A 13724-nucleotide genomic window follows, 5' to 3' on the forward strand; every position below is an offset into this window, starting at 1 on the left:
AGAAAAAAAAAGTGTGTGTGTATGAAATATTATAGCTTTAGAAATGTGATATATCTTTGAAAGTTCATTATTTTTAAAATAAAAATGTATAAACGTGCTAAAGATATAATATGAAGTAATATCACACGCACTCTTTGTTATGAATGGATGCATATACCAATCTATATATTATATATTCATACTGTATTATATATTTGCAAGTTGAAAACAAATCAAGTAATAAAAAATGTTACGAGTCTAAATGTGTTTATTTGCTCACATATACCATACGCATCACTGTAAAATCTCAGTGGGGTTTTAGAAAAATATAATGGGCAAAGAAATGTACCATTTAATTCTTCAGTATTAAATAAATGAATTCAAGTCTTATTGCAGTGTCATTTGAAGTCCAGTACAGCGCTTGTACTTCATGGCAGGCACGGCTACACCATGAAAACAGTAAAGTCTTGAAATAGTTGTGGCTTCTTCCCATCAGTCTCTGCTTCTACCGTCACTTGTCTGCTTCATTCTTATGAGAGAAATGCAAGTAGAGGTGGCTGTTCATTTGGTCTGGAGGAACCACAGCATTGCAGAAAGCACATTCAGGAGTGCTGCTCTGAGGTGTCTCCAGCTCTGTCCCCACAGCAGCTGCATCACACAGATCCGGTATCCAGACAGACTGCAGAGCAAGATGAATCAAAGGGAACAAATGTATTATTTATGCTCTAAACTGTCCTTACAGTCACTCTACGCAGCCTACTACTAAAGTAGGCTGGACCACTTGGCCTCAAAATTGCGGTATCTGTTGCTTTAAAGAACACATGTCCCCTGTTAACCCAATAGTTAGAACAAATACTAGGCAGAAAAGTAAAGGCAAAATGCTATTCTCAAGTGTTTAATTAACTTACTATTTATGAATACTGTGTTCAAACTATCCAAATAGTCATACCTATTATTAATGCCTGTGTTGGTGTAATCCAGCGACTGAATCATATAATGAAAACTGGACCAACTTGCAGCCGTTAATGCACGTCATTCACTTTTTTTTACCCTATTAGGCATTTAGACACATCAGCAATAAAATCCCACTTAACCATCGTACTTGTTTCAAATCACATTCAGACACTGTAATGTGCTTCCATCTGGCTCACACTTTCCAGCAAAGATGCCAAATATAACTAGAGCATCCATGCTTAAGTAAAAAAAGAATCAGCACACATTACACAGTAATACGTTTCAAGTTTAGCCAAGGGGATATTTTTGGACTTCACACTGTTTCACTCCTCCATTAGTAAAGACCAATCAGAAACTGATAATTTGCTACTAGTTTTCTCAGACCTTCTCCTGTGATTCTCACCTGCTGGGGTCCCCGCACGCTCTCCTGGGAGAGTGTAGATGATGTTGTGTGGGAGGGGGAGTTAGGGTAGACAAAAGGCACGGACTCCTTCTCTGTCAGTGTGGAGGAGACATTACTGAGAGGTCGCGGGACAGCCATGGGTAGACCAATCTGTCTATCCGGAGCACTGTTCAGGAAGTCATATTCACTGTCCGCAGAGGGCGGGAATTTGACGCTCAGTTTGGTGAGAGATTCTACCAAGTCCTTGTCTTCCTGGCTGGTGCCACGGGATGCCAGAGAGGTAGACATGGGAGAGATATCCACTGTCCTTAGAGCTGAGGAAAATGGTCCCTCTGAATCTGCGGTACGGTCTGTGCATTGGATGGGCATGGAGAACCGCTGATCTGTTGAGAAGGCAGAAAAATAAAGATTATTATTTATTTCCGAGTCAACTCGCGGACATAGATGTGGTTTAAGGACATTTGAAATTGGCAACGATTTCACAAGTTACACACATTTTAAAAAATGCCTAGTTTGTTTTTGCATTCCCATTTCCAAGTTGGCCTTTCAGTACTTAGAGGTATATGTTTAATATAACCACATTATTTTTTTTTATGTAGCATTATGTAGAACTGGCATTAAGCATTTTGTCAGTGGAATTATTAAATGTGTTTATCCACCTTTTTTCAGAGGTGGCCAGCTAAGGTTCGTAGGGCAATCAGGCATTCATGTACAGTCCGTGTCATGGTGTCGCTATCCAATTAAACAACAAGACAAAAAGCTAGTAAACTCGTAAGCTGTTATAAACTACACAAGCCTATTTAAATTAAACACGCTTTTTATGTGACCAATTAGAGAAAACAATTGCTTTCAGATTCAGACACTGAAAAACAGAAGGTAATAGTCAGTAAATATTAATATTACCATTTGATGCATCACTTCCTCCATGGAATCTTTTTAAGTAATCTTTTTGTCTTTTGGTTAAAGACCGGATCTGTCGAAATTTCCCTTCAATGGCTTCAAATGCTTCCCGCATTTCCTGACTGACAAACAGATAAAGCAGGAGTAAGGAACAAAAGAAAAACCATTCTTTTACCATAATGTTCATGGCTTTAAAAAAAGATTGACACATACTAGTCAACGCTGCTGTTGATTGGCATATTAGGAGCAACGGCAACAGAGCCCATAATCTCCTGAAAAAGACACATTAAATTTATAGTGATCATTTACAGCAATTATACAAGGGAATATTGTTCATACATCTGCAGCTTTATTTAAACATCACACATTTATATTTCCCAGCGAAAAATAATAATAACTGTAAAACTCAAGCTGCTGAACTGTGCAGCGATATTATCCTCTAGCACCATCTGGTGAAGTAAAAGTGGATACACTGAGTGAGGAGAGCAACAGAGAGTAAATACTATTACAGTAGCAAAGCAGGCCTGAATGCCTGAACGACAGGAAAACAAATAATCAGAACTATGTAAAATTACTAAAACATCATTTTGATAGGGTTTATAGAATATCACTTAGCTTTCTTTAAAGTACATGTAAACTTGACACATAAACACTGTCACACAACTAGAGTGACAAATCTGAATAAGCAATAGTTTAAGCTTTACAGTTAATACTGTATTCACTGAGTACTAGCACAAAGTGTTCTTTTAACATCCCTTTACCTTAACACACATGCAACATAGTAAAGCAGAAGTACCATCAACTTCTACATATGCGAGAGGAAGCCGTATGCGATCACATTTCTGATTTCCTAACGGGAAAGCTGTTTTGGAAATACAATATTGTAGTTTTCATAAAGCCTAAATGCAGAAAGAGCATGTTATAACTATAAACATACCGGGTACTGTAATTTCCTATAAGTGCTGGCCCCGTCAAGAAGATGACTACATGGCTCGCATTTCATTTCTCCTGAAAATGAAAACAATGAAAATGACCAGTTTATAAAAGAGGAAATTCAAATGAATTCTCAATATAGTCTGATAGTCCATCGCTTTGTTTACATCTCAATCCACAGAATTGAAAGCAATGTGTAAAGTAAATCCCTACTCGGTACACCAGCTGGGGAAAAAAAGCAGTAAAACTAACACGTCAATAACAAACTAACACATCACTAACCTGATGGTTGCCTTGTTGCTGACAACTTTGCTTCAAGTTCTGAAATCAGTTGCTGTTGATCTTCTATCTGCTTTTGAAGGTCTCGAGTATATTGCTCATAATACTCAGTCTGTAAAATGGAGGTACTGTTATTTGTCTAGAACCAGCATATCCACTGTGGTCTAAGCACTGTGTTGTAGTTTCATATCTGGAAGCAACCTAACTAATAATAATGCTATTCTATATATGCCATTTAATAACATAATTAGAATAAACATTATTTGTTTGAAAAGCTAGCAATGTAATTTGCTCTGGGATGTGTTGTGGTATATTGTTAATTCTTGGTCCATTCTGCACAAAGTTTTTAAAAAGTTGCTCTTCATCATTACCACTTTCTGCAGCTCCTTTTTAGCAATGTCCTTTTCAATGGAGACCTGACGATAAGCTTCAAATGCTTTATTGAGCTGGTCTCCGATGTTCCTTTCCATGCCTTGTGCTCCACAATCATCACTGACACAGCACACATGAGCCCTACGAGTGAAACTACAAAATGTTGTAAAATATGCCAACAAAAGGAAAAACACTCTCAAAAGACCCCGTGAACACTATTAGACCGGTTATAAAACTAAAAAGATTTCCTTTTTTATCCCCATCCCGGCCATTTTTATAACATTTTTACAAACAACTGTCAACTAGTCTTCGTGCACTTTAAAAATATTTTTTGAAAAAGTCAAGAAATCCTTAACGTGCTGCCAAATTGTTTTGGCTGCTTTAAATGAGCTACTGATCCAAATGACAAAACCATGCCAAAACTGAGTAAACAATCTTCAAAATATTTGCTTATTACCAATGAATGTTGGCAGGTCTGGTAGAATTAAAAATTCCCTTCATATTTCAACCATTAAAGCCTTGTTCTAGTTCTGTAAGGAATTATAAGAGCTGAAGATGAAGATCAAGTATTGTAAAGTAATGACAAATAAAGTTACTCAGTGCATGTGTAATATATGAGTATAACACTGGTGAAACAGACACTCCTTCTTGTTAGTACTGATCATCAGACAGCATTAAGCAATTCTGGGACGACTGCACTTCTGTCAGAAAGCTAAAGTGATGCCTATCATTATCTTAACTCCTGACAGCAGTCTCATAAAGAGCCGCTCAATTACGGAACAGCCTTCCTAATAAATGCCATAGTAACGCAGTACCTGTGAGCGATACTACACTCCAACAGCTCCTGGATAAGTAGTAGCCTGTAGCCACAGACTCAGTAAGTAAAAGGAGAGTAACGCTAATGTTGAAGCCTACCGGGACACAGCCGTGGGTCATTTTAAAAGAGTCGCTCAAAATCTTCTTTAAACAGTTCCGTATTCTTTAAAGTGTAAGTGTCTGACAAGCCGTAGCTTCAGCCGGCGTCGGATAAAGCGACTGAGCGAGAAGTCCTGAGATGAGTTTACCTCGCTGCCAGTGCGAGTGTCCTCTTACCTTCATTCGAGTAACTGTTGAAGTCGAATTTATTGTTTTGACACTACCGCAGCGTCGTCGCCTAATCTTGAGATGCAAAGTTACCAAGCGCTGGAGAGGATATGGCAATGTATGTTTTACATAGCCTAGTTGAGTTGGGAACTTCCCTCGGGGAATCCCCTCATACTGTAGACTTCCGCCTTTACTCGATTTTAGCCAATCAGCGCGGAGCTCACGGGAGAGCTGGGTGGTTAGCTGGTTGAGGGTTCTTCCAGCCTACGCGTCTGCAAACCGACTGTTGTGCATGTGAAAACTGTGCCCAAACTCGAGTTAAGTTGTGCTCATTTTGCTTTTCACATATATATATATATATATATATATATATATATATATATATATATATATATATATATATATATATATATATATATATATATATATATATATACATACATATATAAACTGAATGTTACTGAATATTCAACAGGTTCTGTCAAATGAACTGAGCCTGTTTTGTTTTGTTTTTAAGTCTATAACTAGAACAAAGTTCTGAAGGGACTGCTTGCAACGAATACTGATGGGCCTCTATTGTAAGCTTCCATTTTCTTTATAGGCTACAGTGTCAAAGGACACTGTAAGCAGGATATGGATTAAATAAAACATTTAGAGACCCCAGTCCTTTAATAAATGAGTACATAATTGATTCAGTAAACTGGGAAGCAGTGGGTTTAGGGTTTGGTTGACCTCTGGGAATCCTGAGCAGTTGCCTGCTCGGCCTGCTTAGTTGGTTATTCTGGCCTGAAAACATGCAATGCATGTGTGTACCACTTCAAACTACAGGCTGTTTCAAAATGTACTGCATAACACTGAGAAGGAAATGAGGCATTGCAACAACAACAGCAACAAAAATGCACATTATAATAGTCCTGGAGTACTACCTGGGTTTAAACAATGTTCAAGCAGCAGTGCTTGTGAAAAAATACATAAACTGGATGTGCTATGAGATATGTAAAGACCTTCTGATCCTTCACCAGGCCCAAAATTAATGCATGCTGGTTATTTTCTAATTAAATTACTGTGTAATGTGATGCAAAATTATAGCAAAATCATTAACACATTGTTGAGCCTTGGATAAGAGTTATTCAATCAGGAGTCAAGCTCATTGCTATTTTAACAGTCACTAAAACTATCAAATTCAATTCAATATGTATATATGACATATTTTCAAGTAGGTTCTCAGCAAAATATGACTGTAGCTATACTATTTATAGTACTTCCTGCTGTCTTAAAGTCCCTCCTGTTTGAAAAAAGTACATCCTATAACATTTCCTATTATTTTGTGTAAACTGCATATGACTGCAGTGACATATTTTTGGAGTAAATGTTCTGACCTACATTACTTCTAGCCTTGACAAAACGCTCCCAGGCTGGCCAAAGGAAAGTGAAGCCAAACAAATACAAGAACAACCAGTAGATGGCAGCTGAGAGTGAATTACTGAGATGACGCTCTTAATTTCTTGCTCTGACAATATAAAGTAATTAAGTGAAAATTCTCGGGAGATGAAAGTTCAGTATATTTTGTAACCCAGTGAAGCTGTATACGTACAGTTTTTCTTCTATACCAATGGATACAAGTCCGTAAACTGTCCCCGGGAGCACCAAGGCATTTCCCGTTGTTCTGATTGGCCCACAGTGAACAATTCATTTAAGCAGCGATACTATGAAAAAACAAAACACAGCAATTTAGTTAGCAGGGCTCTCAGAAGTCACGCACTCGTCGCCTACAAACTATATATGCCTGTGATGCGCAGGTACTCTCCCCAAAGACGCACACAGACACGGGCACGCAGCCTTCCTCTGTCAAACGAAAGGTGAAGCAGGGAAAGAGAGAGAATAAATAAGATAAATACATGTGCCAGTGAAGTCGGATAGTTTTTTTTTTGTTTGTTTGCTTGTTTTTTTCTGTTTGTTTTTTGATTTTTAATGAGTTAATATAAAGATAAGGCTAATTGTGTTGTCTATCTGGCCTGGTCCATTTGTATGCTTTGAGTTTTTGTATTGTTATCGTTTGGAAGGAACACCTATAACGTTACCTTGAAAACTGGTTCAGAACAGGCAGATTTTGTTTCCTTTTCTAATAGAGATACTAATAATAATAGTAGTAGTAGTAATAATCTCTTTTTAAAATAGTAAACAGGTTTGTTGTCACTACTGAAGATAACCATGATATTTACACATAAAATATCATGATAATAGCACACATGAGGTCTTAAAAATTGTACAATTTTTATTTCCTTTTAGTTTTCATAAAGTGAAGGATGACTCTCTTCATCTTGCCTTACTTGTATTTTGGGTGTATTTCATTGGCCAAAGTGATAGAAAACATAGCCGGTCATTTTTTTAAATTATTTACTTATTTCATTTTATTTTATTTATTCATTTATTTATTTATTTGTTTGTTTGTTTTGGGGTGGGGGTGGGGGTTCTGATATAATTTTAGCAAATAAAGCTAAGCAGTCTGTTGTTAGTTGAACAGTGTGGTCAGTTCTCAGGTTGACCTTTTTTGAATCTACTGAAGTATCTCTTCAGATATTTTATCTTAGCTCTCTCAAGTTTTGCCATAGGTCTAACTGTTTTACTCAAAAGTTATATGTTATTTGACAAAGGGAGGTATATCTTGTCCTAAATGAGCCGTCAAAGTTTTCTCCATCTTGGTCTGTAATGTCTACAAATGACAAAGCAGGGTGACTGTATGAGCATGTCTGCGTATGAACTGGTGGAGACCTCCACGTGACCTGTCCATCACAGCTGGGGTTCCAGTGAATGGACTCCTGACTCATCCAAAAGGTCATTTCCCCGTGACCTTCTCTGACCCTCACTGACATTCCAACCTCCACCTTTGCTCCTGCTGAGTTGCCTTACAGACCCAGACGGCCACAAACAACCTCAATTCATAGCACCAACTTCCTCTAAGAAAACATCATGTCTTTTTGGTTTTCACATATTTTTTTTTTCATGGTTGCATTGAACTCATAGTAATCTGACATAACCCTAGTCTTGTGGTTCTGGTAAAGAAAATTTTCACTGAGACTGTGGTATACTGATAAGCAGTGTAGCTACAACGAAATACTGAAAAAAAGCATATGACTCATTTCATTGACCACACAATCATTCACCTCAAGTACCATTTTCTCTTTCTGTTCAGGCCTCAATTCACTCTTTGTTCATAATTCCCGTTGAGGAAATTGTATTACTTGATTGGCTGCTCAGGACATGATACCAAAAACATCACAAAATGAAATTAAGTAAGAAGCATTTGTACTCTTCATGACCTGTCTGGGGGTGAAAGTAAACCACGCTTAAAGTGAGAAAACTGTAGACGCCGGTTCATGAGCAGTCAGTTCTCTTTCACATTGCAATTTGCTCTCTTTGCTTCTCTGTTCCTCCAAAGTACTGAATGCACATTCTTCCCTCTCCCTTGTGTGTCCCATAAATCATAATTGCCTCTAAAGGAGCTTCACTGTGCATTTCTGATGGCTAGGATGAAAGGCGTGTGCACCATAATTTATTTCAAATTTCACAGGAAGAATTTCTGTCAACAAGATATGCATTTCCTGGATGGTGAGACCACAGTATTTGCACGTACTTCACTAACCCCACAGCTACTGATGGAAAAGTTTTAAAAGAAGTAAAAGAGGAAAACGCTAGTGTTGCTACCTTCATATCTGTAATCCATTTTAATTGCATGCAGCTATTTAATACAGACATACAATGCATGTGCTTCCTAAGGCTATTTTTACCTAATACCCTGACCTCAGCACTTACACTGTGGTGTCAGTGGTGAAGAGTAACCTCATAAATTTCAGCAGAAATGATCTCCGGGGAAATGTTTTGTCCTTCTCCACCATCACTAGGGTATATAGATTTTTCTGCCCTTTGTCCAAAATAGGATGATGGTATGTGTGCTTCAATGAATTATAAATGACCTCAGCGAGCAGGATTAGTAGACTGTTGTCTACCCAGTGCTATGTTGTATCAAATGATGTAATCCCCTAGCATTACATTACCCAAGCAGACAATCCCATTGTCCTTAGTAATGTGCCATTTTTGCAAAGGATAAAGAGCTTGCTGTTAAAGGGAGTCTTGTTCTAAATACAGATCACACGGGAGCCTGGCTTAACAGTAAATCTTGAGCCAGTGAAGGGTCCATCCGTGTTTCCTCCATGTCCAGCAAAATAAACAATCTGCTGTAGGTCTGCAGAAACTTGAGACCAGACTGAGGGCAGAGCCAAGTACTCTGGCATGCAGGAGGTTGGGAAAAGGGGGGTGGGGAGAAACACCCAGATCAGATTTCAGAAGTCTGAGAAGAGGTGAAGAGAATTAAAAAAAAACCTGTCTTTCAAGAAAACCACAACATTAAAATAACAATAATAATAACAATGATGAAACTCTGCAGGCAGTACTCTTCTAACTCCAGGTGGATCCTTGCTATTTAACATGACAATGCAAGCTGAAAATATGAGATGTCCTAAACGTCCTGGACTAACCTAGGAATGTGATCTAATTTATGTAAAAATCACAGTACTTATTTCTGCACACACTGTGGTCCATAGAACAGAGCAAAACTCTTGAGCAAATAAGGAAATGGCAGGTGGCTCGAGACCTTTTGCACAGTATAGTATAGAAGGCATTGGCACCATGCAGAAATGCTGCAACAATACTTTCCTGTATGCTGATAGAATTTCCTGATTGATAGTGAGAGGAAGTTCTCTCCTTGTTCCTGTATACTTCAGAGCAAGACCGCAAAGCTCTCATTGAACAAAATGCAGTTTGCATTATGGGCAAGTCCTGCCATCCCTGAATATTTTCATTTTAGAGACTTTACCAACTTTAAATATCGTTCAATCTGTTAGATCTGGAGTTTTGTTTTACTTTGGATGATAGATTTTGACACCACTGTGGTAAACCCAAACAATTATCATATTTTACTTTTATCTATTACTTTTACCTTTTTATTTAACTTTATCCTAAAATAAGTGATCCTGAACAGTCAAGATGAGCCAATAACTTATTGTTGGCTGTGCTCAGACATGTGCATTGATTTCTAATTTGTCAGGTTGAGATAAAGCAATCTGGAAACCCACAATCAATAGTCACGTGGAAAGGAAGAGTCACTTTGGTTTGTGAGAGGGAGCTGTGAATGATATTGATGCAGTGGGAATATTTGAATAACTTTCTTCATGGGAAAACATTCTCAAATTTCTGGGATTTCTGGTCACAGTATTTGGTTGCATGTACTGTATGTTTTCAAAGGATTTTTTTGCCTCTGATGAGGCATGTGGAACATCCCTGAAAACTATCTGCATGAATTCAAAAAGCTGGGTTTTGATGTTACAGCTGTGATATAAATATAGCATGTCCTTTCATAACATCTTCAAAGGCACAAATCGGTATGATTCATTTTCAGAAGTGAAAACATTAAAGAAACCGACTGAATATTAAGAATCCTGGTGGGAAGCATACAGCTTGTAGCATAAAATAGTACAAAGAGTCAGTGTGCATGGAGTAAAACTAAATAAATGAAAGGGTATATGAGGTTAGAATGGCTAGGAAAGTCCCTTGTTGACCTGTGGGCATCTCGGCTCACATAAAGAGCCCTCTAGTGCTCCTCATTACTCAGGCTCATGAAAATTTTATCAGAGACTTAGATTCCAGATGGATATCTACGAGCAAGAGGAAACACAGCATGTATTCACTCTGCTAGTTATCATATTATGAAAGCTGTGAAAATCATGCTTTTAGGTGTATTTCTACATCCTCAAACACATGGATGGCTGGTAGGACTGGTATCTGAGATCACCAGAGTGTTTAATAAAACAAAGAACAATGAGTGTGTAAAGTGCGAAAAGGCTATGGTGACATGCAATTGATGTGCAAAATAATCTCTTACTGTGATCTTGATAGAACTGCACCTGCCATCTGTATCCAAGTCTTTGAATTTCCCTAAATTTCATTTGTTGCTTCTCATTTTTTATTGTTAATAATTATTGTAAATGTCTCTTAGACTCCACCAGCCTAAATTTTAATTATCAAACTTTAATGTCAAGGCGAATGCATGAGGTGGAACCGCAGACAACAGTATTATGCAAAGACTGAACAGCACCACACAATGTTTACAATATAGTTTTGAGAGTTGCCTGGCAGCAGAATGCACACAATGGAGCAGCCCAATGGTTATATGAGTATCAGGCATGAAAGAACTTCCTTTTGCACGCTTACTACTGCAGGACATTTGACATTAACAAAATGAAGTTCAAACTCCACAATTTAACCTCACTTGCAGTTACTTCCTCTTAGAAATTTTTAAGCATTAAGAAAAGCTTCGCATATATATGGAAATGTGGCAAACGTGAACACACAAACCCTTTATGTGACGACACATAAAGAGATGATGTGTGGTCTTTAGGAGGCATGTATTTACAATTCTATCTTTATGATGCTTTTACATCACTTCATTGTGGCTTCTAAGGAAAAGGTCACACCAGAAAAAAATTCAACTAAACTATAATTTATTTGCAAACGCTATCATTTTTATGCTATAATTTTTAAGTTATCATGACCTATTAGTACTTTAGATTTAACACTGAATATTTCCCTGAGAAATAGCTGCAGTGACTTTTTTTTTCAATTCTGGATTCTTGATTCATCCATTGCATTGCCATGCATTGTACGTGCAATAAATGTTAAACAACTGTGTCCTTAATCTGTCTCTTTCATACATAAACAGATATGTTCTATGACAACTAAAGGATCACCTAACCAAAGGACCTGACAAATAATGGCACTGCTGCAAACTGTGTAATAATCCAAGTCCTTTATAATGCTGTAAGTCAAACACAGATATGTACCATATGGTGAGGGTCACTGAGGAGTGGGGAAGACATTTCAAACATCTTAATGTATGATCTACTGAACCATAATGTATGATGTCATTCTTAGCCGCTAAAAAGGATCATCCTCAATTTTTCATTACCGAGCGGGTGACTCAGTCATTTTGGGATAACTGATAGGAGTTGTCAGGAATGCCACCCCTGCCAGCACCTGAATTAAAGACAAACACACATAGGCATTGTCAGCTTTTCTTTCTTTTTTTCCCTGTGGCTAATTTATAGCCAAGAGTCAGGGGAAATGACTCTGTTGCTACCAAAGAGAGTTTGTGCACCCCCACCTCAACCCAAGCCATGCATCCAGGCAGGAAGGTACAGAGCTGTTACTAACAGCTTCCTGGAGCTGCTAAAACTCCATGCAACCCTGATTTGTGCAGTGCCACTTGTCAGGAGTCTAACGCCGAGGGGGAAGTGAGAACAAACGTGTCTCTGGCTTTCACAGGTCGAGTTGTGAGGCTGTAATTATTGTTAGAATTTGTGAGGGCAAAACACTTTTTCTTATATCCCCCTTGTTTGCTGGTACAGACTGTTTTCATGAGTTCAGGGAAGAGCGAGAACAAGTAGCCAAGTAGCACAATGTCCTAAAATAACCTCACTCTCTTATTTCCCTTGGAAATACCCAGAGTGAGTGTGAGTGTGTGTCTCTGCGTGTGTATGAGAGAGAGAAAGAGTCAGAGAGAGAGAGTTTGAGCTTGTCTATCTGTGCGGATAAAGGTTTGTATGTGATCTTTTAATCTTTGCTCATATGCAAGTTTGAGCCTGTTTGAGTGAATCTGCATGTGCAGTCTAGACTGCCCCATGGCTAATGGTGTGACATGCACTCTGGGCAACTGTTACCCTACCCCAGCCGTCTTTAACCAATAGATTGGTATAAATAAATTCAGAATAGTTTTCTTATAAATAATGGAGTTGAAGATACAGAGTTAATTTAGTTTTTTTGTTTGTTTGTTTGTTTGTTTTTAGTTCTACTCACAAGGAGGAAGCTGCATTAACCTTTCCTTTCACCGTTTCATAAAAAGTGGTATTCAGTTGACTTTCTGTCCACCCCACCCCCCTCCAGTGTCCTGAGTAGACTGCTGAATCAGACCTCTCTCTCTGTTTCTTTTACTGCTGAACCATTGACTTCTGTTGGCCTGGCGAGCCTCTCTACATTACCGGTGACCTTTGGTTGGTCTCATTAAGGAATATTTACCGCACATTACATTTATCAATATAGATGCCTTCATTAAAAGGACAGTGATATCATAGATTCAGGATCGCTTCAGTGACTTCAGGCCCTGGGGACCTTTTTCAATATACTCCACCACAGTATGTCTCTCGTTTTTGCAAATTTGCATTTTGATGAGATACTGGTAAAGAATACCATGCGCACCTAATACAAAACAGCTGCTAGCCTAACCCAACTGAAATCCAGACCATGAAAGAAAGCTGTTTAAGCAGCCTATAAAGGCATATCTGTACAACGGCTGTAGCATAACACTTTCTCCCAAAAGCATTGTGTTTTCCAATCAGAAGCTGGTGACAGTTAGGTGGATTGATTTGATTTTATACCAAAGCCTGCCCTTCTTACCTCAAAGAAGGGCAGGCTTCTTGTTTTCTATTTTTGTTTTGATTAGTACCTTTTAAAAATACACAGTTTTGGCGTTCCACAGGATCTGTGTGAAAATACCCAATTCCACCTATGCAGTTTTAATAAATGGAACTATTTATTCACCTAATGTGTACAATTAGTCTTAAATTAAAGTACAAACTAAAGGAACACATAGTATCCAGGAGATGTAGGTGCACTCTTTCATTAAAGAAAAACTCAGATGCCATTGCTGCTTTCATCATCTGAATGGGGACCTTCCCAAGCTCAGTGTTATCAGAATGTTGGAGATGTTGCT

General features: G+C 38.2%; 1 protein-coding gene across 3 annotated transcripts; it reads right to left on the reverse strand.

The window, feature by feature from the left end:
* Positions 1–229: 229 nt before the first annotated feature.
* tank (TRAF family member-associated NFKB activator) lies at positions 230–5128 on the reverse strand. 3 transcript variants are annotated; one of them, XM_086267495.1, is made up of 8 exons: positions 4913–5128; positions 3820–3973; positions 3452–3560; positions 3174–3244; positions 2450–2508; positions 2240–2358; positions 1337–1719; positions 230–658 (listed from the first exon to the last, which is right to left on the reverse strand). In XM_086267495.1, the coding sequence occupies exons 2-8, from the start codon at positions 3916–3918 to the stop codon at positions 491–493; spliced, it is 1008 nt and encodes a 335-aa protein (XP_086123621.1). In that variant the 5' UTR covers positions 3919–3973; positions 4913–5128; the 3' UTR covers positions 230–490. The 3 variants fall into 3 exon arrangements, with proteins under 3 accessions (XP_086123621.1, XP_086123620.1, XP_086123623.1); XM_086267494.1 differs by having other exon boundaries at positions 3820–3961; positions 4913–5121; XM_086267497.1 differs by lacking the exon at positions 4913–5128 and adding an exon at positions 4736–4906 and having other exon boundaries at positions 3820–3961.
* Positions 5129–13724: the final 8596 nt, after the last annotated feature.

This window comes from Aulonocara sp. 'chitande type north' Nkhata Bay, linkage group LG16, assembly GCF_057382095.1.
Source record: "Aulonocara sp. 'chitande type north' Nkhata Bay isolate Kocher_YH1m ecotype deep benthic linkage group LG16, A_spYH_male_GT1.1, whole genome shotgun sequence".
NCBI classification, from domain to species: Eukaryota; Metazoa; Chordata; class Actinopteri; order Cichliformes; family Cichlidae; genus Aulonocara; species Aulonocara sp. 'chitande type north' Nkhata Bay.